This window comes from Lissotriton vulgaris, chromosome 4_1 (assembly GCF_964263255.1).
Source record: "Lissotriton vulgaris chromosome 4_1, aLisVul1.2, whole genome shotgun sequence".
Classification (NCBI taxonomy): domain Eukaryota; kingdom Metazoa; phylum Chordata; class Amphibia; order Caudata; family Salamandridae; genus Lissotriton; species Lissotriton vulgaris.
In genome coordinates this window covers 315012131-315032682 of record NC_141691.1, presented here as the reverse complement: position 1 = coordinate 315032682, position 20552 = coordinate 315012131, and the positions used below count along the sequence as shown (strand labels likewise).

At 45.7% G+C, this 20552-nt stretch overlaps 1 protein-coding gene across 1 annotated transcript in view; it reads left to right on the top strand.

The window, feature by feature from the left end:
* VGLL1 (vestigial like family member 1) overlaps positions 1-20552 on the top strand; it is a 73225-nt gene that overhangs the window by 31650 nt on the left and 21023 nt on the right. Inside the window, exons 2-3 of the mRNA XM_086918647.1 lie at positions 4760-4995; positions 13702-14118. Coding sequence (XP_086774773.1) covers positions 4782-4995; positions 13702-14118 — 631 coding nt within the window. The 5' untranslated portion in view covers positions 4760-4781. The remainder of the gene's footprint in view (positions 1-4759; positions 4996-13701; positions 14119-20552) is intronic.

Here is a 20552-nt window from a genome sequence, read left to right as displayed (position 1 = left end):
GAGCAGCACTATAAACATTAAATGTATGTCAGGGAGGTGCTATGGAGAGATGATGGCAAAAACAACAAGTGATGGACCGAATGTGGATCAATGTCACACATTCCCCCAGTCAAAAGATCTGGGCCTAAATCCATCGTTTTTTTGCACTCCACACCACCCTGGGTTAGACAATGGCGATATGCAAATCAGCTCTGACCCTGTTGCCCCATGGGAACAGTCCAGTCCGAACTACAAAAGCCATTTCCTTCCCAGAACGGAATCAAGCATCCGAGGACCGGACCGGTTTCGAGGTAACACCTCTCATCAGCCCGGCTAGCTTGACTTCAAGTGGTGTGGATTGCCTGGGACCCACGTCTGGGCATCCCCAGCGCACTTAGGGCGGCAATTGCAAAAACAACAAGTGATGGACCGAATGTGGATCAATGTCACACATTCCCCCAGTCAAAAGATCTGGGCCCAAATCCATCATTTTTTTGCACTCCACACCACCCTGGGTTAGACAATGGCGATATGCAAATCAGCTCTGACCCTGTTGCCCCATGGGAACAGTCCAGTCCGAACTACAAAAGCCATGTCCTTCCCAGAACGGAATCAAGCATCCGAGGACCGGACCGGTTTCGAGGTAACACCTCTCATCAGCCCGGCTAGCTTGACTCCAAGTGGTGTGGAGTGCCTGGGACCCACGTCTGGGCATCCCCAGCGCACTTAGGGCGGCAATTGCAAAAACAACAAGTGATGGACCGAATGTGGATCAATGTCACACATTCCCCCAGTCAAAAGATCTGGGCCCAAATCCATCGTTTTTTTGCACTCCACACCACCCTGGGTTAGACAATGGCGATATGCAAATCAGCTCTGACCCTGTTGCCCCATGGGAACAGTCCAGTCCGAACTACAAAAGCCATGTCCTTCCCAGAACGGAATCAAGCATCCGAGGACCGGACCGGTTTCGAGGTAACACCTCTCATCAGCCCGGCTAGCTTGACTCCAAGTGGTGTGGAGTGCCTGGGACCCACGTCTGGGCATCCCCAGCGCACTTAGGGCGGCAATTGCAAAAACAACAAGTGATGGACCGAATGTGGATCAATGTCACACATTCCCCCAGTCAAAAGATCTGGGCCCAAATCCATCGTTTTTTTTTTTTTTTGCGCTGGGGATGCTCAGACGTGGGTCCCAGGCACTCCACACCACTGGATTCAAGCTAGCCGGGCTGATGAGAGGTGTTACCTCGAAACCGGTCCGGTCCTCGGATGCTTGATTCCGTTCTGGGAAGGACATGGCTTTTGTAGTTCGGACTGGACTGTTCCCATGGGGCACAGGGTCAGAGCTGATTTGCATATCGCCATTGTCTAACCCAGGGTGGTGTGGAGTGCATAAAACGATGGATTTGGGCCCAGATCTTTTGACTGGGTTGAATGTGTGACATTGATCCACATTCGGTCCATCACCTGTTTTGTTTGCAATACCGCCATAAGTGCGCTGGGGATGCTCAGGAGTGGGTCCCAGGCACTCCACACCACTGGATTCAAGCTAGCCGGGCTGATGAGAGGTGTTACCTCGAAACCGGTCCGGTCCTCGGATGCTTGATTCCGTTCTGGGAAGGACATGGCTTTTGTAGTTCGGACTGGACTATTCCCATGGGGCACAGGGTCAGAGCTGATTTGCATATCGCCATTGTCTAACCCAGGGTGGTGTGGAGTGCAAAAAAACGATGGATTTGGGCCCAGATCTTTTGACTGGGTTGAATGTGTGACATTGATCCACATTCGGTCCATCACCTGTTTTGTTTGCAATACCGCCATAAGTGCGCTGGGGATGCTCAGACGTGGGTCCCAGGCACTCCACACCACTGGATTCAAGCTAGCCGGGCTGATGAGAGGTGTTACCTCGAAACCGGTCCGGTCCTCGGATGCTTGATTCCGTTCTGGGAAGGACATGGCTTTTGTAGTTCGGACTGGACTGTTCCCATGGGGCACAGGGTCAGAGCTGATTTGCATATCGCCATTGTCTAACCCAGGGTGGTGTGGAGTGCAAAAAAACGATGGATTTGGGCCCAGATCTTTTGACTGGGTTGAATGTGTGACATTGATCCACATTCGGTCCATCACCTGTTTTGTTTGCAATACCGCCATAAGTGCGCTGGGGATGCTCAGACGTGGGTCCCAGGCACTCCACACCACTGGATTCAAGCTAGCCGGGCTGATGAGAGGTGTTACCTCGAAACCGGTCCGGTCCTCGGATGCTTGATTCCGTTCTGGGAAGGACATGGCTTTTGTAGTTCGGACTGGACTGTTCCCATGGGGCACGGGGTCAGAGCTGATTTGCATATCGCCATTGTCTAACCCAGGGTGGTGTGGAGTGCAAAAAAACGATGGATTTGGGCCCAGATCTTTTGACTGGGTTGAATGTGTGACATTGATCCACATTCGGTCCATCACCTGTTTTGTTTGCAATACCGCCATAAGTGCGCTGGGGATGCTCAGACGTGGGTCCCAGGCACTCCACACCACTGGATTCAAGCTAGCCGGGCTGATGAGAGGTGTTACCTCGAAACCGGTCCGGTCCTCGGATGCTTGATTCCGTTCTGGGAAGGACATGGCTTTTGCAGTTCGGACTGGACTGTTCCCATGGGGCACAGGGTCAGAGCTGATTTGCATATCGCCATTGTCTAACCCAGGGTGGTGTGGAGTGCAAAAAAACGATGGATTTGGGCCCAGATCTTTTGACTGGGTTGAATGTGTGACATTGATCCACATTCGGTCCATCACTTGTTTTGTTTGCAATACCGCCATAAGTGCGCTGGGGATGCTCAGACGTGGGTCCCAGGCACTCCACACCACTGGATTCAAGCTAGCCGGGCTGATGAGAGGTGTTACCTCGAAACCGGTCCGGTCCTCGGATGCTTGATTCCGTTCTGGGAAGGACATGGCTTTTGTAGTTCGGACTGGACTGTTCCCATGGGGCACAGGGTCAGAGCTGATTTGCATATCGCCATTGTCTAACCCAGGGTGGTGTGGAGTGCAAAAAAACAATGGATTTGGGCCCAGATCTTTTGACTGGGTTGAATGTGTGACATTGATCCACATTCGGTCCATCACCTGTTTTGTTTGCAATACCGCCATAAGTGCGCTGGGGATGCTCAGACGTGGGTCCCAGGCACTCCACACCACTGGATTCAAGCTAGCCGGGCTGATGAGAGGTGTTACCTCGAAACCGGTCCGGTCCTCGGATGCTTGATTCCGTTCTGGGAAGGACATGGCTTTTGTAGTTCGGACTGGACTGTTCCCATGGGGCACAGGGTCAGAGCTGATTTGCATATCGCCATTGTCTAACCCAGGGTGGTGTGGAGTGCAAAAAAACGATGGATTTGGGCCCAGATCTTTTGACTGGGTTGAATGTGTGACATTGATCCACATTCGGTCCATCACCTGTTTTGTTTGCAATACCGCCATAAGTGCGCTGGGGATGCTCAGACGTGGGTCCCAGGCACTCCACACCACTGGATTCAAGCTAGCCGGGCTGATGAGAGGTGTTACCTCGAAACCGGTCCGGTCCTCGGATGCTTGATTCCGTTCTGGGAAGGACATAGCTTTTGTAGTTCGGACTGGACTGTTCCCATGGGGCACAGGGTCAGAGCTGATTTGCATATCGCCATTGTCTAACCCAGGGTGGTGTGAAGTGCAAAAAAACGATGGATTTGGGCCCAGATCTTTTGACTGGGTTGAATGTGTGACATTGATCCACATTCGGTCCATCACCTGTTTTGTTTGCAATACCGCCATAAGTGCGCTGGGGATGCTCAGACTTGGGTCCCAGGCACTCCACACCACTGGATTCAAGCTAGCCGGGCTGATGAGAGGTGTTACCTCGAAACCGGTCCGGTCCTCGGATGCTTGATTCCGTTCTGGGAAGGACATGGCTTTTGTAGTTCGGACTGGACTGTTCCCATGGGGCACAGGGTCAGAGCTGATTTGCATATCGCCATTGTCTAACCCAGGGTGGTGTGGAGTGCAAAAAAACGATGGATTTGGGCCCAGATCTTTTGACTGGGTTGAATGTGTGACATTGATCCACATTCGATCCATCACCTGTTTTGTTTGCATGGAGAGATGATGGGCACTGTTGGAGGGTTGTATGATGTTACAACGCGATCTTTTAGATCGCGGTACATCACAACGCATCTTTTACAACGAAAGTCGTTACCATGACTTGAGCTGTAGGGTGCTGAACTTAGGAATAGTAAGATTTACTATTCAAACTCCAGCCTACGTACAGTAGGGAAGGTTTTGGAATAGTAAATCTACTATTCCTTAGTCTACAGCGCCCTCCAGCGCAAGTTGTGATAACTATTTGCGTTGTACAAGAAGCGTGGTAATGGCAGCGCGGTGTTTTGACCGCGTTGTTATGGATGTTCCCCCTGTTGATTGGTCATAGTGAGGGAATTGGTGGAGAAGTAGGTCATGGGTCGGTCGACAAAAAGGCTGTCCTCTTCCATTACTCATTGCATACTTTGGCTGATAAGAGAACTCATAGACAGGCATTACATAGTTCGATTAAGTTGTGGTCAAGTAAGATGTAAAAATAGGAATTCACTGCAGGTTGCCATTAGAGTGCATCCATGGGCTGCCTTCTTAGGAATTCAAGTTAATCTTGAGATTTTAAGGATATGTATGGGATACTCCAGTTTTGCAAGAATTCTAACTTGATTTATAAAAATATTAACATCTAACTGTATCATAATGTTTTTTTCTGTTGATAGGAATTTCAGAAGAACTAACAAAATGGAAGAACATGGGAAAAACCTCTCTGGTGTAAGCAAAGGCAAAGATCAGCCCATTAAAGCTGAATGGAGCTCGCGATGTGTGGTTTTCACTTACTTTCAGGGGGACATTAATACAGTGGTAGATGAGCACTTCTCTAGAGCCTTACGGAACGTGAAGAACCCGCAGGATCTCAGCATAAAAAATAAGAACGAAAGCGTTATTTTGAAAAACGGTAAGCCGCATGGAGTTTTTACATTGTTTATTTGGTGATATTGTATGTGGCGCTTCATTAAAATTTTAATTTGATATTGCGGTTACCTCAATAGTAGACTATGCTGGTATCAGTATTCGACGATCTCTACTTAACGAAAAAGTAGCAGTGGGTCAATACACCCACACACGTTCATCACCTACATGGATTTGTCCAGCATATTGTAGGCTATGCTACAACTATCAAATGGTTTCTTCATTGGATATCGGTATGGTCTGCGCATCATCATGCTGCTTTTAGTGTTCTTTTGTGAAGTATGCCATGCAGCTATGTACAAAAAGATGTGTGCTTTTTTGGTTCGACTACTGAATATCGACCTCTAGAATATTGTGGTACAAGAATATCGAGGACATAATATCGAGGGACAAAATATCGAAATGTAGGTGTATGTAGGGGAGTATAGATTTACTATTCCTAACTCCACATCTACATACTTTGAAGATATCACCAAGTTACAAAAATGTGGAGTTAGGTATTGAAAACCTAGACCTACATACCTGCAGATATTTTATTTTTGATATTTTGCCCTCGAGATTGTGTGCCATCGATATTGAGGCATCGATCGATATTCAGAGTGAACACTTACTTTTTTCATTTCAATTGTGTGGAAGGCAAGTTCGTGACCGGACTAGCAGTGGCTCAGTGGGCCATGTGCCTACCCTGAGATGTGCATGTGACTGCTTTGTACCACACTCAACATATTGTCTGCCGACTACTTCAAGCACATTTGATTCCATTCATCATCCACAATGGTTCAAGTGTTTCAATGTACGTGGACATGATCTTTTTTTTTTTATTTCTGTAATTTTTTATTGTATAAAAAAATATATATTTACATGGAGCATGGAATATACATGGGTGGAGGAAGAGGGAAGAGAAAGGAGAAGAAAAAACGCCGGGGGGTGGGGGGGTTTGGCCATCGGCCTTCCGTGTCGTTGCGATAGTTCGATTGCCAGTCTTTCAAGTTCTGCTTGTCGTTGTCGTCTGCCGCCCCCTTCGTGATGCTTGGTTGGTGTCCTTGTCCCACGCCCCGGAGGATAGAACAGGATAGATCTCGAAAATGAAAGAAGAGAGGAGCGTTGCATGCTATTTTCCTTTTGTAAGCACATGGATCAGCAAAGTGTGCCGCTTCGTTGGTTGGCTAGGATCTGCGCCTATGGGGGTTTGTGCGATGATAGGTAGAGGTCCAGGGGCCCCCACATGTTCGACTGCCTGTGAGTTTTCGGTGAGTGTTTCGCTGTGATGTTATCTGCCCCCCTTAGGAAGGTGATCCAGTTGAGCCATGCCTGGGGCGCAGCTTTCGAGGTGTCTTTCCAATTACTTAGGACTGTTTTGACTGCAGCCGTCAGCAATAGGTCAATGAGGTCACGATCTTCTGTCGTTGTGATTGATGGGGATGCGAAACCTAGGACTAGACTTGGGAAATCTATGTGTATGGCTACTCCTGTGATCTCATTGATAAGTGTTCCAATTCTGTCCCAGAATCCCCTGATCTTAGGACAGCTGAAGAGTAGGTGTTCTAGGTCTCCCTTCCCTTTGTCACAATTCCAGCTTGGATCGCTCTCTCTGATCCTCATGGAGGCCAGGCGGGCCGGTGTCCAGTATGCCTTATGCACTAGCCAATATTTGGTCTGGTTTAGCGTTGCCGTTATCTTTTTCCTAGAGGTAGATCTCCATAGCTCTGCTTTCTCGGCCTCACTTAGCTCCCTCCCTGCTAAAGCTCCCCAGAAATTTGTGACCTTGTCGTTGAGTTTGGTAGTTTTGGGGCGAAGGGCTTTGCATAAGTGTGCCACTTGGTGTCCTAGTGTGTTGAGATTAGCGGCAAGTTGTATGAGCGATGGTGTCAGACTGTTAAGGTTTGCTTTCCTGATTGCTACCTTGATTTTCAGAAAGTTGTAGAGTTCTATGCTTTGTAGGTTGTGATCTTCCTTGAGGGTGTCAAAGGTTGTGTGTGTGCCCTGTTTCTGAAGGTCATGGGCGGTGGAAATGCCATGCCTGTACCATTCGTGCATGTTGAGAACCTTATCCCTGTATCTTAATGTGGGGTTGTGCCAGATGGACTCGAATTGGCTTTTCCTGATGCTTGTTGTCAGTAGTTTGTCGACACCCAGAAGCGCTATTTTTGTGTTCTTCAGGACGGGGTTGTCCTTGATTGCTGGGTGTCGGGTGGCGGTGAGGAGGGTAATGGGGTTCATGCCTTTTAATAGTCCTCGCTCAAGTGTTAGCCATGCAGGGGTGTATTCCCGTCTTGGGTCAAGCCAGTGGAGCCCCTGTCTGGCTATGCACGCTACCTGGAATTGTTTGAAATTTGTTATGTTCAGACCGCCCTGATCTTTTGAGAGTCTGAGCTTGTGTAGGCTTATTCTGGGTTTTTTCCCTCTCCACAAGAAATTGTTCAGTATCTTGTCCAGTCTCTTGTGGAAGTCTTCTGTGTTTATCAGTGGAAGCATGCTTAGCATATAGTTAACCATCGGTGTGAGCATCATTTTTATCGCTTCTACTCTTCCCCACCATGTTGTGAATTTGGGGGACCACCCTTCTACTCTATCCTTATTTTTCTGGATTGTTGCTCGTTCGTTGTGTTCCAGTGTTGTTCTTAGGTCTCTCTCAAAGAGGATGCCCAAATATTTTATGGGCTTCTGTTGCCATGTTAGTCCGGACGTTCCTAATACCGTTCTTGTTGTGTGGATGTTTAACGGTTTACACTCGGATTTGTCCTTGTTGAGTTTGTACCCCGAGACCTGGGCATATTTTTCTATTGTGTCTGTCAATGCTTTGATGGATCTTTCTGGGTCTTCTGTGACTATTAGTACGTCGTCCGCGTAAGCCGCTAACTTGAAGGTTTCTCCCCCTATTGGTATTCTTACTATATCTTCGTTAGTTCTGATCATCGTCAGGAGTGGTTCTATGGCTAGTAGGAATAGTGCTGGTGAAAGTGGGCAACCTTGTCTCGTTTCCCGACCTAGGTTGAGTATATTCGATGTGCCTCCGTTAACTACCACCCGCGCTTTGGGGCTGTTGTATAGGGCCATCACCATCTTCCTATAGTTTGGTCCTAACCCAAATTTCCCCATGCATTGATCTAAGAATGGCCATGATACCCTGTCGAAAGCTTTCTCAGCGTCTAGGGCTATCATGACTGCTGCGTTGCTACTTCGGGAGGAGTGGTTAATTATGTGGCATAGTTGTCTCGTATTGTCGTGGGACATGCGGTTTTTGAGGTAGCCTACTTGGGAGTTGTGTATAAGCTTAGGTAGGTATGCGTTGAGTCTATTAGCGAGTATTTTTGCGTAGATCTTGCAGTCTACATTTATGAGGGAGATTGGTCTAAAATTCTTTGCCTCGGTTGTATCCTTCCCTTCCTTTGGTATAACTATTATGTTTGCCTCAGCCATTGAATGTGTCATGCGTCCATTCTGGACACATTCCGTGAATACCTCTTTCATTGTAGGTTTGAGAATGTGCAAGTACTGCTTGTAAAACCCGTCCGTGAAGCCATCTGGCCCTGGTGCCTTGTTGTCCTTAAGGCTCGCCGTGGCTTTCCCTATCTCATCCTCCGTCATGGTCAGCTCGAGGATGTCGCATTCCTGGTCTGATAGTGTGGGTGTGGATATGATTCCTAACAGTTCTTTACGCCCATCGTCCTTTAGTGTTTCATCTTTGGTATACAGTCCCTCGTAGAAGTCTCTGAAGACCTCTAGGATGTCTTTGTTTGCAGTCTGGGACTTGCTATGTCGATCTTTAATGGCCCCTATCGTGTGCTGTTTCTGTTTCCCCCTTAGGTAGGATGCTAGGTTTTTGCCCGCTTTGTTTGCAGTGCACAGGTTAATAGATTTGTATTTATTAATCCAGGTCCCTGCTCGCTCACTCAGTATTCTATTAAGTTTGTACTTCCGTTTGGTCAGGCTCGTGAGGGTGTTCTTGTCTTCTATTCTGGCAATGTGGCTGTTCTCCAGCTTTTTAATCTCTTTCTCTAGGTCTTCAATTTTTTTGTTCCTTTCTTTATTCAGCCTGCCCTTAACTGTCATGGCGGTTCCCCTGATGGTGGCTTTTAGAGCGTCCCATAGCAACTCCCTGTTTGTCTCTGGTGTGTCATTGATTGTCATGTATTCTTTTATTGCCCCCTCTATCTCAGCTTTCGCTGAGATGTCGTGGAGTAGATTGTCATCAAATCGCCATCTGCGGGTTGGCTTTTCGTTGTGCTTGCCAGATAGGGTTAGGCTTATGTGCGAGTGATCTGATATTGATCTAGGTCCTATCTCCGTGTGGTCTATGAGGTAGGTGTGTGTTTCTGACATGAGGATGTAGTCTATTCGGCTGTATGAGTTGTGTGGGTTGGAGTAGAATGAGTATTCTCTGGCATCTGGGTTGCTTAGGCGCCATGGGTCTCTTAGGCGCCATGGGTCTCTCAGGCCTAGTTTGGAGCATAGATTCTTCAAGATGTTGGAATTGTTTGTTGATTGGCTCGGTCTGTGTGGGTGCTTGTCGATCGCTGGGTCGAGAACCTGGTTCATATCCCCTGCGACGATCAGCAGGTCGCCCAGTGGTAGGGTGTGTAGTTGTGCTCCTACCCCCTCCCAGAATGGTTTGTCTTCGGTGTTGGGACCATATATGTTGGCCACGTGAATTGTTTCTCCCGCTCTTCTAAGGGTAGTCACAAGGGCTCTTCCCTGGGTGTCTGCTTGTGAGTCTATCACTGCTAGTTTGGAGTTTTTGCTAATGATTGTTACTACCCCATTCTTCTTGTTCTGTGCCGGTGATCCCATCACTTCGCCTATCCAGTTGGCACCTAGGCGCCTAATGTCCTCTGCTTCTAATCTTGTCTCCTGGAGTACATATATGTCACTCTTTAGTTTCCTAAGATGTTCGAGCACCTTCCTCTTTTTCACCGGACTATTGAGGCCCTTGACGTTTAGGGATACTATCTTAATGTCAGTCGCGATGCTAGTCTGGTTATTGTGTGTCATTTATGATGCTTGTATTTTGCGGTCCGTGTGGCCCTACTCTGTGTGCTTCTGGTCTCTGGGTTGTGTGTGGGTCCATGTCCCTATGCCTGTGCTTGCTGCTCCTAGATGTGAGTGTATAGAAAGAGAAGAAGTAGAAGAAGAGAAAGTGATAGAAAGTAAGCCCATGTATACGCTCCCCGCTCCCCACAGCTTCCCCTGCCCCCCCCCACCCTTCCCTCCCCTCCCTCCCCCCGCCCTCCCTTACTTGCTGAGTGGGTGTGCGACAACAAAGTTCCTTTGCACCGCATCGTCCCTGAGGTAGAGTTTGTGTTCTTTCTTTGGTATAGCCTTGGAAGTAGAAGGATAAGGCACAGTCTTTCTCCGTCTCTGTCGCATCTACTTGGTCCAATGTTCCTGTTGGTTTTGCACCTTTTTTGTGCTACGGTCCGTTGAAAAATGCGCCTGTGCTTGGCTTCGCTTTCTCAGTCCCGCAATTCGCCGGTGTGTCTTGTTGTCTCAGCTGGGGTATACTTCCAGGCCAGTGTGACTAGTCCTAGCTCCTTTTTATCTGTCCTGGGTATCATGAGGTAGATATGTTGTCTTGTAGTTTGTAGTGCGTCTTACACTGATTGCCCATTCCCGTCCGGTGAGGCACTTCTTTTCGCTGCCCCGGGGCTTTTAACTTCCTCCATCTCCTCCACTGGCGGTCCTTGCAGATAGCGCCTTAGGTCTCCTGGGCATTCAAAAATCATTGTTTTCCATTTGTCTGTTACTTTGAACCTGGCAGGACTGACGAAGCTGAAATTGGCGCCTCTTTTGCGCAGGGTTTCTCTGAGGGCTAGGAATCCTTTCCTTGTTTCTACCGTCGTCTTGGAGTAATCCTGGGTCAGCACGATCTTGCATCCTGCCCACGTCAGGTTCTGATTTTCCCTGGCAAAGGCAAAAATGGCGTCTGTTTGGCTTAGTCTTAACGGGTTGCATATTATTGCCCTTGGCCCTTTTCCTGCTGGTACTCTGTAGGCCTTTTGCACCTCGAACCTTCTTTCGAAGGTGATGCCTGTGAGTTAGGGGATCATCTCCTCTAGCATGGCTGCACACGAGCACGCTTTGTCCTCTGCCCCTTCTGGCACGCCCAGGATCCTTACGTTGCCTCTTCTTGCCCTGTCGTCCTGCTCCGCTAGCTGTTTTTGTATGGCTTTCGTGGCTTTCTGCCATTCTGCTATGGCCTTGGTGTTTTCACCCGTTTCGTCTTCCACCGAGCTTATTCGGCCTTCTGCTGCTTCCATTCTTGTGTTGGTTTTGTGAAGGTCTGCTCTTATAGCCGCCAGCTCAAGGTGCATGTTCTCCACTTTAAGTTTCGTCTCTTTCGCCACTTCATTACCTTCGTTGATTCTTCTTAGGATGGTCTCTAGGGTGGGTGTTTCGCCTTTGGTTTTCAGTGGGGATCCCTGATTGTCTATTTTGGGCTTCTTTTGATCTCCCACCGTCTTCCCCTCGTTACCAGCCATAGTTCCAATGCCCCTTCTTGACAGAATGTTGCCTAGACGCCCCCCGCTTGGACCACCTTTGGTATGCTTGTTGAGATTGCCTTTGATGTTGGTGCGTAAATGCCTTGAGATCTATATCTGCTGGGCTCTCTGATGTGCCTTGTTCTGGTCTTTGCTTTGGGTCCTGCCAGCGTGTGCTTCGCCTCGTTCGCGGCTGTTGCGCTGCTTGCTCGTTAAGCTTGCGGTACTCTGCGGCTTTGCGCTTGAGGGGATGTTGATTGGGGCATCGTTGCTTCGTTTGTGGTCTTAGCAATCACTGGATAGTGCCTTGCCCCCTTCTCCTGTTGGTGTGTTGATCTCCACCACCGATACGCCTCTGCTTAATCCCCTGCTTAAAACAGCTTCTGCCTTGCCTTGTTGGCTTATGCACTTTGAAACCAGTGCGCCCTCCTTTGCTCCTGTTTTGCCTCCCTTTGTGTCACTTTCTAGGCACTTTGCGCGCTTCTGCGGGCTTTCGGCTGGCACTTCCTTCGCATCCCTCTGTGTCGCGCTTCCTTCATGCTCTCGTGCCGTGTCTTTCTGTGCCCTCTTTGTCCGCCAAAGCGCCCCCTTGGGTTTCCGCTTCTTAGCCCCTTACTCGGGCCTGAAAGCTTGCTGCCCTGTCCTCGATCGCGGTCACTGTGTTTGTAGTCTGCCCGCTCCGTTGGGCGTGCACCACTTCCAGCGTACCTTGTTTACTGTTTGTTCTGCTTCCTGTAATGGCGGCCCCCTTGTGTATCGGGAGTTTCGCTTTCGCTCCCGATCCTTCGTTATCGACAGGTATGCGCCTCTTCCTTTTCCGCCGTTGGTCGCTTGTTTGCTCTTTCTGCGGATCCGGTTGCTACACGGTCGTGCCTTTCCTCGTTTGCCCTGCAGACTGCAGCCGCGCTGTTCCGCTCCGCACCTCTCCCGCACCTCTCCCCTGCTCACCTCTGACGCCTCTACTTCTGCGCTCGCGCTCACGCTCACTGTCACTGTCGCTGCATCCGGGAGCTTTGCAGGGAGGTGTTCGTGTGCCACTCTTCTCCTTTCCTTCTCTCGCGGGTTCCTCTTCTGGACGTGCTGGTTTCGCCCTCCCTTTATTTGCTGGTCGCCATTTTGGGGGTCGTCCTCGGCTGGGTCTCGGGAGTTTCGGAGTCTGTTACCTTCGTTGCCTCGATTCTGTCCGGCAGAACTTCGACACGCTTGCAGCCCTGGTCTTCCCCTGCCTGGAGCTGCTTCTCTGGGGTTGTGCGAACACGTTTGGCGGGTAGTAGTGGCCTTTGTTCACCTCAGGGTTGCGGAGCGAGTGGACCTAGACGACCGTCCACATTGCCGTCCAAGCCACGCCCCCATGGACATGATCTTTAAGGAAGGAAGCTTCTCATGCAAGAGGAGAAAGTGAAGATTGAAAGTTGAGTTGTTCTAGGTTTCAGCTGATTTTGATTGGTGTCCTCAGTCCTTTCTGAAGGGTTAATCACTATTAAACACCTGTTTAATAGTGACAACCGGCGAGCTTCACACCCACAATTTTGTTTTCAATGTTATATAGTATGAAGCCGTAGTTGGTGCTTATTTATCAAAGGCAACTAACAACCATTGACAAAGCCAACTGTCCTGGCTTATTGTAGGTGTAATGTTACTTGTATTATATATCTAGATGCAATGACAGAAGCAGCAAAAAACCATTAGGGTGGCACCCTATTCTATGAATAGAGTTTTAACTTATGTGTTTTTAAGCCACACCCTTAATTACATCGGCAACGCCCCTTTGTAAGACCCCCCCCTCAATCCCCCCCCCGTTTGTTTATTCCACTTAAAGCCCTAGGTGTGCGTATGCACTTCCATTAACATATTTTTGATCATATCTCTCAGACACAATTTGTAAATATTTTGGAGCAACTCTACATATTTGTGAGCTGATCCTATGAATATAATTCAATAGAAATCAGTATAATTTAAAAGTAACTTTTCATGATTTACAATTAGACAATGGAAATGAATACAAAAATAGCCTTTGTCTTGTCATAGAGTTCAGTGATAGAGTCACATCGATGAAAAAGGAATGGGGTAGAAATGCAGTCCAATGAAAATGTATTTTTCATGAAATGTAAGCACATCATATATTGGTAAAGATATTAAAGATGATGACAACTACTTTGCATTTGGAAACAGATGTATGCACACAAGTTGATTACGTATTTTTTTATCTCCAGCTAACCATACGTCACAAGGCCACATAAATTATTCTCCACAATGGACAAAACAGCACCAAGCAGCTCCTGTGATTAACATGTCCCAGGGCATGAGCATGAACTCTCCTCAGGACCACTATCCTGCATCCGTTTTGCAAAGCCATCACTCCCAGCCTGCAGACATGTGGCATTACCCCTCCATGGGAACTCCAAGCCCTGCTGCTCAAGGTTACCACCATCACTCCATACCGGCTGACCTCCACATGGTCCAGGGCCCGGCGCCCGATGGAAAGTATGGGTCTCTTCTCAGCCTTCTACAGCACGAGAGGTGCCCGCCACCCATGCAAGAGCCTATCATGAAACTGGAGCAAAGCTCACCCTGTGCAGCTGGACCTGCAGGATCACAAAACATGCTTCAGAACCTCAGTCCTCAAGGAGGTAAGGCAGTGCTTAATTTGAGCTGTGGTTTTAGGAGCTCCGCACCGAAACTTAATTCTTAGCACCGGCACTTGTGACAGTCTGCCACATGGTGGCGCTGTCTGCCAAATTTGGTATGAGCACAATAACAGCTGTTTATTAATTTATTGTAAATTAACAGTCATGAATATGTGTCAACATAGTGAAACCTGATTACATATTACACATATAATAATAATAATAATACAGAATTTTGTATAGCGCGAACAGCTACCTCACGAGGAGGTGTCCCGGCGCTGAATTGTAAGGGAGAGTTGCACCATTTTTTTCTGGGTGAGACTGGGTTTGATATGTGTAGTAAATACTCCAAGAAGCCACAGAATAAGTTGGAAGTAGTTTATTCTGAGAGACAGCTTAACAACCACCTCCAGCATAACACCAGTAGGATCTGACCAGCTAGTACAGATAGAATCTTAGGACAGGAATGTACAATAACAATTCTAAGAAGGAATGGTGCACTTAACATGGGATACTACACACCTTCCCCCCTAAAAATAAAAAAAACATTAAAAAAAATAAAAGAAAACAAGAAAAGAAATTCAACATAGGTAATCATGTAACTTTACAGGTAATTGCTTAACACGAGAACTTTTCCTCTGTATTGTGCAAGGAACAGCATTGTGTTTGGGAGAGGAACTTAGGGAATCAGGAACAGTTTCAAGAACATTGGAATTGTTAACAACACAATCATCAGCACACGGGGAAGATTGAGAAAGAGGAACATATGCAGGAACATTGGGAACCGGACTCTCCGGTAAAAAGGTGTCAACCATAGCGGAATAGGAAGTGTCATCTTCAACAATGGGATTTCCAGGTACAGAGATAGAAGGACAAAAACTATTATCCTCCAGGAAGGGATTCTTGCATAGAGACACTCTCCTGAAATTCCATACCTTCCCCCCTTCAACACGGATAGCTTTAGAGAAGACTTCAATCACCTTACAAGGATCGGACCATTTGTTCCATTTGTTCCCAACAGACCTTCCAAACTTGACTCGTACAAAGTCGCCAACTTTGATTTTGCTACCTTGGCTATTTAAAGACAAAAAACTGTTTTTCATTTTCTCTTGATATTTTAAAACCCTGTCTTTGACCTCATCACAATTAAAAGAGGATTCAAATGGGAGTTTGGTTTTTAACCACCAAGGAAGAAGCTTGGAACCAGGTTTCCTACCCCTGAGCATTTCAAAAGGGGACAGACCTGTAACGGAATTGGGAGAGGTTCGGTAAGACAAAAGCGTAGCACGTAAAGATTTCTTCCAATCAAGGTTACTCTTAATGGCCAGTTGGATAGATTCCTTGATGACCCTATTAAAGCGTTCCGTTTGACCATTGGCCTGAGGGTTATAATTGGACACCCTTTTATGCACAATTCCACACCTACCAAGAAAAGATTCAAATTCCCTACTCACGAATTGTGGCCCATTGTCAGATACAATTTCGGCTGGTATTCCTTCCTTGCAAAAGACTTCATCCAGAAACTGAATAACCTGTGTAGAACCAACCTTATCCACAACTTTAAGTTCAGGCCACTTAGAAAAATAGTCGATAAGCACTAAAGCAAATATCTCCTTATTGGGAGACAAAGATAGAGGACCAATAATGTCAATGCCCAATTTTTTCCAAGGACAAGCTACAAATTCGATAGGAGAAACACTCGTGGATAAAGGTTTGACGGTCTTGTCGCTTTTGGCACACGGGGAGCAGGAACTAACCCACTTATCCACCATCCTATCAATCCCAGGCCACCAGTAGAATTCACGGATACGTCTCTTGGTACTGGACATGCCCATGTGGCCCTCATGTGCCATGGAGACAATTCTTTCTCGCAAAGTAAGAGGAGGAACGATCTTGTCACCTCTGATTACAAAACCTTGGTCAAACATAAGTTCATCCTGAATTTTGAAAAATGAAAGAATGTCACCAGAAAGATACCTCTCTTGAGGCCAACCATGTTGTAAGTAATCCACCACACCTGATAAACATGTGTCCTTGGTCATGGCTTCTTTCCAAACAGTCTCAGATATGCCATCAGCAGAACCAGAAGTGGCACATTCATTAACATCGTCGATGTTAAACACAACATCAGCATCACACTGTTCACGCCAAATAGCGTTGATTAACGGTAACCTGGACATACAATCAGCGTGTACGTTAAGACGGCCAGGGATATACTCTACAACACATTGAAACTCTTGTAGTTTTGCTGCAAAACGGGCTAAACGTGCAGTTAACGTTCTACCGCCACCAGCTGCCAGCATGTTTATCAAGGGCTTGTGATCAGTTCTTAAGCGGAATCTGGTTCCCCAAATAAATTGCCTAAAATGTTCACAGGCCCAGGTGCATGCTAAGAGTTCTTTTTCTATTGTAGAATAGTTATATTCAGCACCACGTAGTGTTCTAGAAGCATATGAGACTACACATTCATCCCCTTTGTCTTTCTGGATTAAAACAGCACCCAAACCTACATTGCTTGCGTCCACACAAACTATGCATTCATTACCCAGACTAAATGGTTTGAGGAAAGGAGCATTTGCTACTTCTTGTTTCATCAAATCGAAAGCCAGTTGTTGTTCGTGACCCCAAATAAACTTTACATCTTTCTTTAACAGAGATCTTAGCGAATGTACCTTTGAAGCATAGCTCTGAACAAATTTGCTATAAAATTCGGTTAAACCCAGAAAAGACACAAGTTGTTCTTTGTTTAGCGGTGCTGGTGCCTTTAAAATACTCTGTATATGGTTGAATTTGGGCTTGATACCTTCTGAGGATATTTCATGACCCAGGTATTCGACTTTGTTTTGCCTAAATTTGCATTTTGATAATTTTAAAGTTAAACCTTTCTCTTGGACACATTTTAAAACATTTTCTAAATTAGCATCATGTTCTTCATAACTTTTCCCATAAATAAGAATATCGTCTTGAAAGGCGATGGCACCCAGACAACCCTCTAAGACGGTCTTCATTAGTCTTTGGAAGACCGAAGCCGCACTGGCTAGACCGAAAGGCATCCGGCAATAATGGAACATGCCTTCAGGCGTAATGAATGTCGTCAAAAACTTTGACTCTTCATGGAGCAACACTTGGTGGTATGCACTAGTTAGATCTAGAGTCGAAAAAACAGTAGCTCCTGATAAAGTAGAAATGAGTTCATGGATATAGGGCAAAGGGTGTCTATCAATCCAAATTTCCTTGTTTAAACTACGAAGGTCAACACATAAACGGAGTTCGCCATTACTTTTGAGGGACAAAACTACTGGCGAAACCCATGGAGAGGATTCCACTGGCTCAATGATTTTCTTATCGACTAAGTCTGCTAAAATTCCCTTCAATTTTTCGCGGTAGGCTAAAGGAACGTTCCTTACTCTGTGTCGGATGGGAATAGCTGAATCATTAAGTATTATGCGGTGTTTGAAATTAGTGAAGGTTCCCAAACTGTCAGAAAAAATGGATGAAAATTTTTGCTTCAACTGGAGGATGAAATCATTTTCAGGAGGAACAACATAGACAGGAGGTGATGCGTTTGGGTCAAGCTTAATGCCAAGGTCATGTTGGTGAGGCCAACATAATAGTGACGCACCCTTAGATGAAACATAGACCTTCCCTTTAATGGTCCTGTCTTTGAATTTGATGTCTGCCCACATGTAACCTTCCATATCAATCTTCTTACCAGTGTACCCACCAGGATGTACGTCAGGTGGTAATAACTTAGTGGAAGGCCAGTGGCGATCAAAAACATTTTTGCCAATTAAAGTGTACCAAGCACAGGAATCTATTAGCATAGAAATATCCTTACCATTAATAGTGATGATGTCGGAGGGAAACCCTTCACATTTTGTGTCACTTACACATAACAAAGTGTTGATTTCGGAAGGTTGTTCAACATCTTCACAATCTTCATAGGACAAAAAGTTTACTTTTTGAGAAGATTTACACATTTTACTAAAATGCCCGGATTTTTTACACTTGACACAAATTTTGTTCCACGCAGGACAACCTCTGTAATTGCCTACATGGTCATTTGCCCCACATCTGTAACAAATAATTTGGCTTTTCCTAATAGGAAATCTATTCTCCCTTCCAGAAAAATCTTTTCTAAAAGGAACAGGAGTTTTCTTAAAACTATTGACATTTTTCACCAAAGAAACTTCAGGAATGACCACCTTACTTTTAACATCCTGGTTTCTAATTTCATTTACAAATAATTCAGAGTGTTCGATGCCCTTTGCAATGTTCAAGACAGCAGTGAGAGAAGAATCAGTCCCCATCCAGAGACGTTCTTGAATTTTTTTACTTTTAGTACGCATCATAATTTGATCTCTAAGGACCTGTTCGAAATTTATAGTTTCAAAGGCACAGGATCCAGCTAAAGTGCGTAAAGCAGCTACATAATTTTCTATAGATTCATCATCCTTTTGTATTCGAGAGTAAAATTTAAATCTTTCCATAACAGTGTTGATCTTTCTCCCAAATCTAGTGCTAAGTTGTTTTATGACTATTTCAAATACATTTAGATCACCAGAACCAACATTTTCAATGGGAGGTAAATTTTCCAATTCTTTAAGCCCTGCACCACCTAAACAGTTTTTTAATAATGCTAACTTCCTTTTGGGAGAACAGCCATCCTCTTCAATAACATCAACATAAGCTAGAAATGTGGGATACCAAAGATCCCATTCAACCTTTGGATCTCCAGCAGTAGGTAAAAAGTGTGCAGGAGAAATAATGTTATTAGACATTATAAGTTCAAGAGGTATTTCAGTTATAAAATAGACTTAGTGGAAATATACCCAAAACAAAAAAAGTAGTCACCGTTGTCTGAAGTGGAGAATGAAAAGCAGGAACATCCACAGTAAAATTTTCAAAGTCGCTCTTCTTTTTTTTTTTTTACAATAAAAAAAAAATGACAAATGTTAAATAAATGTCGATAGCGTGGTCTTTATGAAGAATAGAGCGTAGAAGTAGTGAAAACGAACAAAAACGATGAAGTAATTATGGTGAAATACTTAAAAATTAGATCGTGGCTTTGTAGTCATGGAAACGGTAAAATAATAACAAACAAAATGGCCGCTGAAACGCACACGTAGTAGCGTGATGCGTGGTGGCGTCGGAATGACGCGTGAAGTGTTCCTTCCTTCGTTCGGGGAGAAGACACGGGAACGGTGCGAGGCGCGCGTTGGTGAGTTTACCTTTGTTTTTAAAAGATGCTGTATGGAGATAACAGCATAAGCAGCGCACGCTGGCAAAAGATCGACGAAGCCACTCAGTAAAATAATGTTAAATGGTGCTAAATTACCCAGATCCAGAAAAAAAAAACGGAAGGGTAACAAATGAGGTGCACTCCACCAAACACGCGCGGCAGTTTAAAACAGTCAATGAAGGTCCTTCAATTAAAACAAATCCAAGGATTACTTTACAGGACTAATTAGAATAAAACTCCCGCTGGTGCAATCAAGGCACTTAATAAAGTAGACAGCCGCTGGTGCAATCTTACACACACGAGGAAATAATAGTAAAATACCTGGTAACTTTTAGCTGTAAAGGCGAACGCTGTCAGTTTTTCAGAATATTTTCCAAGAAATGTCTTTAAAATTGTAAATTCTTCTCTTGAAGCTGGGGTTGTAAATCCCGTTCGTCGCCAGATTATGTAGTAAATACTCCAAGAAGCCACAGAATAAGTTGGAAGTAGTTTATTCTGAGAGACAGCTTAACAACCACCTCCAGCATAACACCAGTAGGATCTGACCAGCTAGTACAGATAGAATCTTAGGACGGGAATGTACAATAACAATTCTAAGAAGGAATGGTGCACTTAACATGGGATACTACAATATGTAATCATATAACCCCCATATGTGTCTTTTTATATAGAAAATCAATCAAAACAGGCCGGTAACCCACAAAACGTTGACAAGTGTACAGGTCTAAAAAGTGAGGTGACTCAAGGAAGGGCCTCACATAAGCTTACATAAACTTATATGTGTAATATGTAACCAGGTTTCTATATGTTGACAATATTGAGGTGAGGGTGCCCTGGTTTATTTTCCCTCTTGAGCTCCCTTTTTGGAATACTAATATGTGTTACCCAAGCCGTTCGTATAGCTTTGGGTGCCTTGAATAGTATGACTTGCTACACTTGAAGGATTGTGAGGGTTAGTAGTTGTGTTGGTACTGTAATTGGCAGCGCTGGCAGGGGCAATGGATGGTGCAAGCTCCTGTGGCCTGACGTGGGCCCTGGCACTTATTTTCTTTTACAAATTAACCTATGAGGTAAGGCCATAATTGTGTAGATGTCCTTAATTGATGCACTGTGTACATCAGTACTTTATATCTCACATTTCATGATCAAAGCATCTAGTAGTGCTTGTCCATTGAGGTAAGTGTGAATCCAAAAC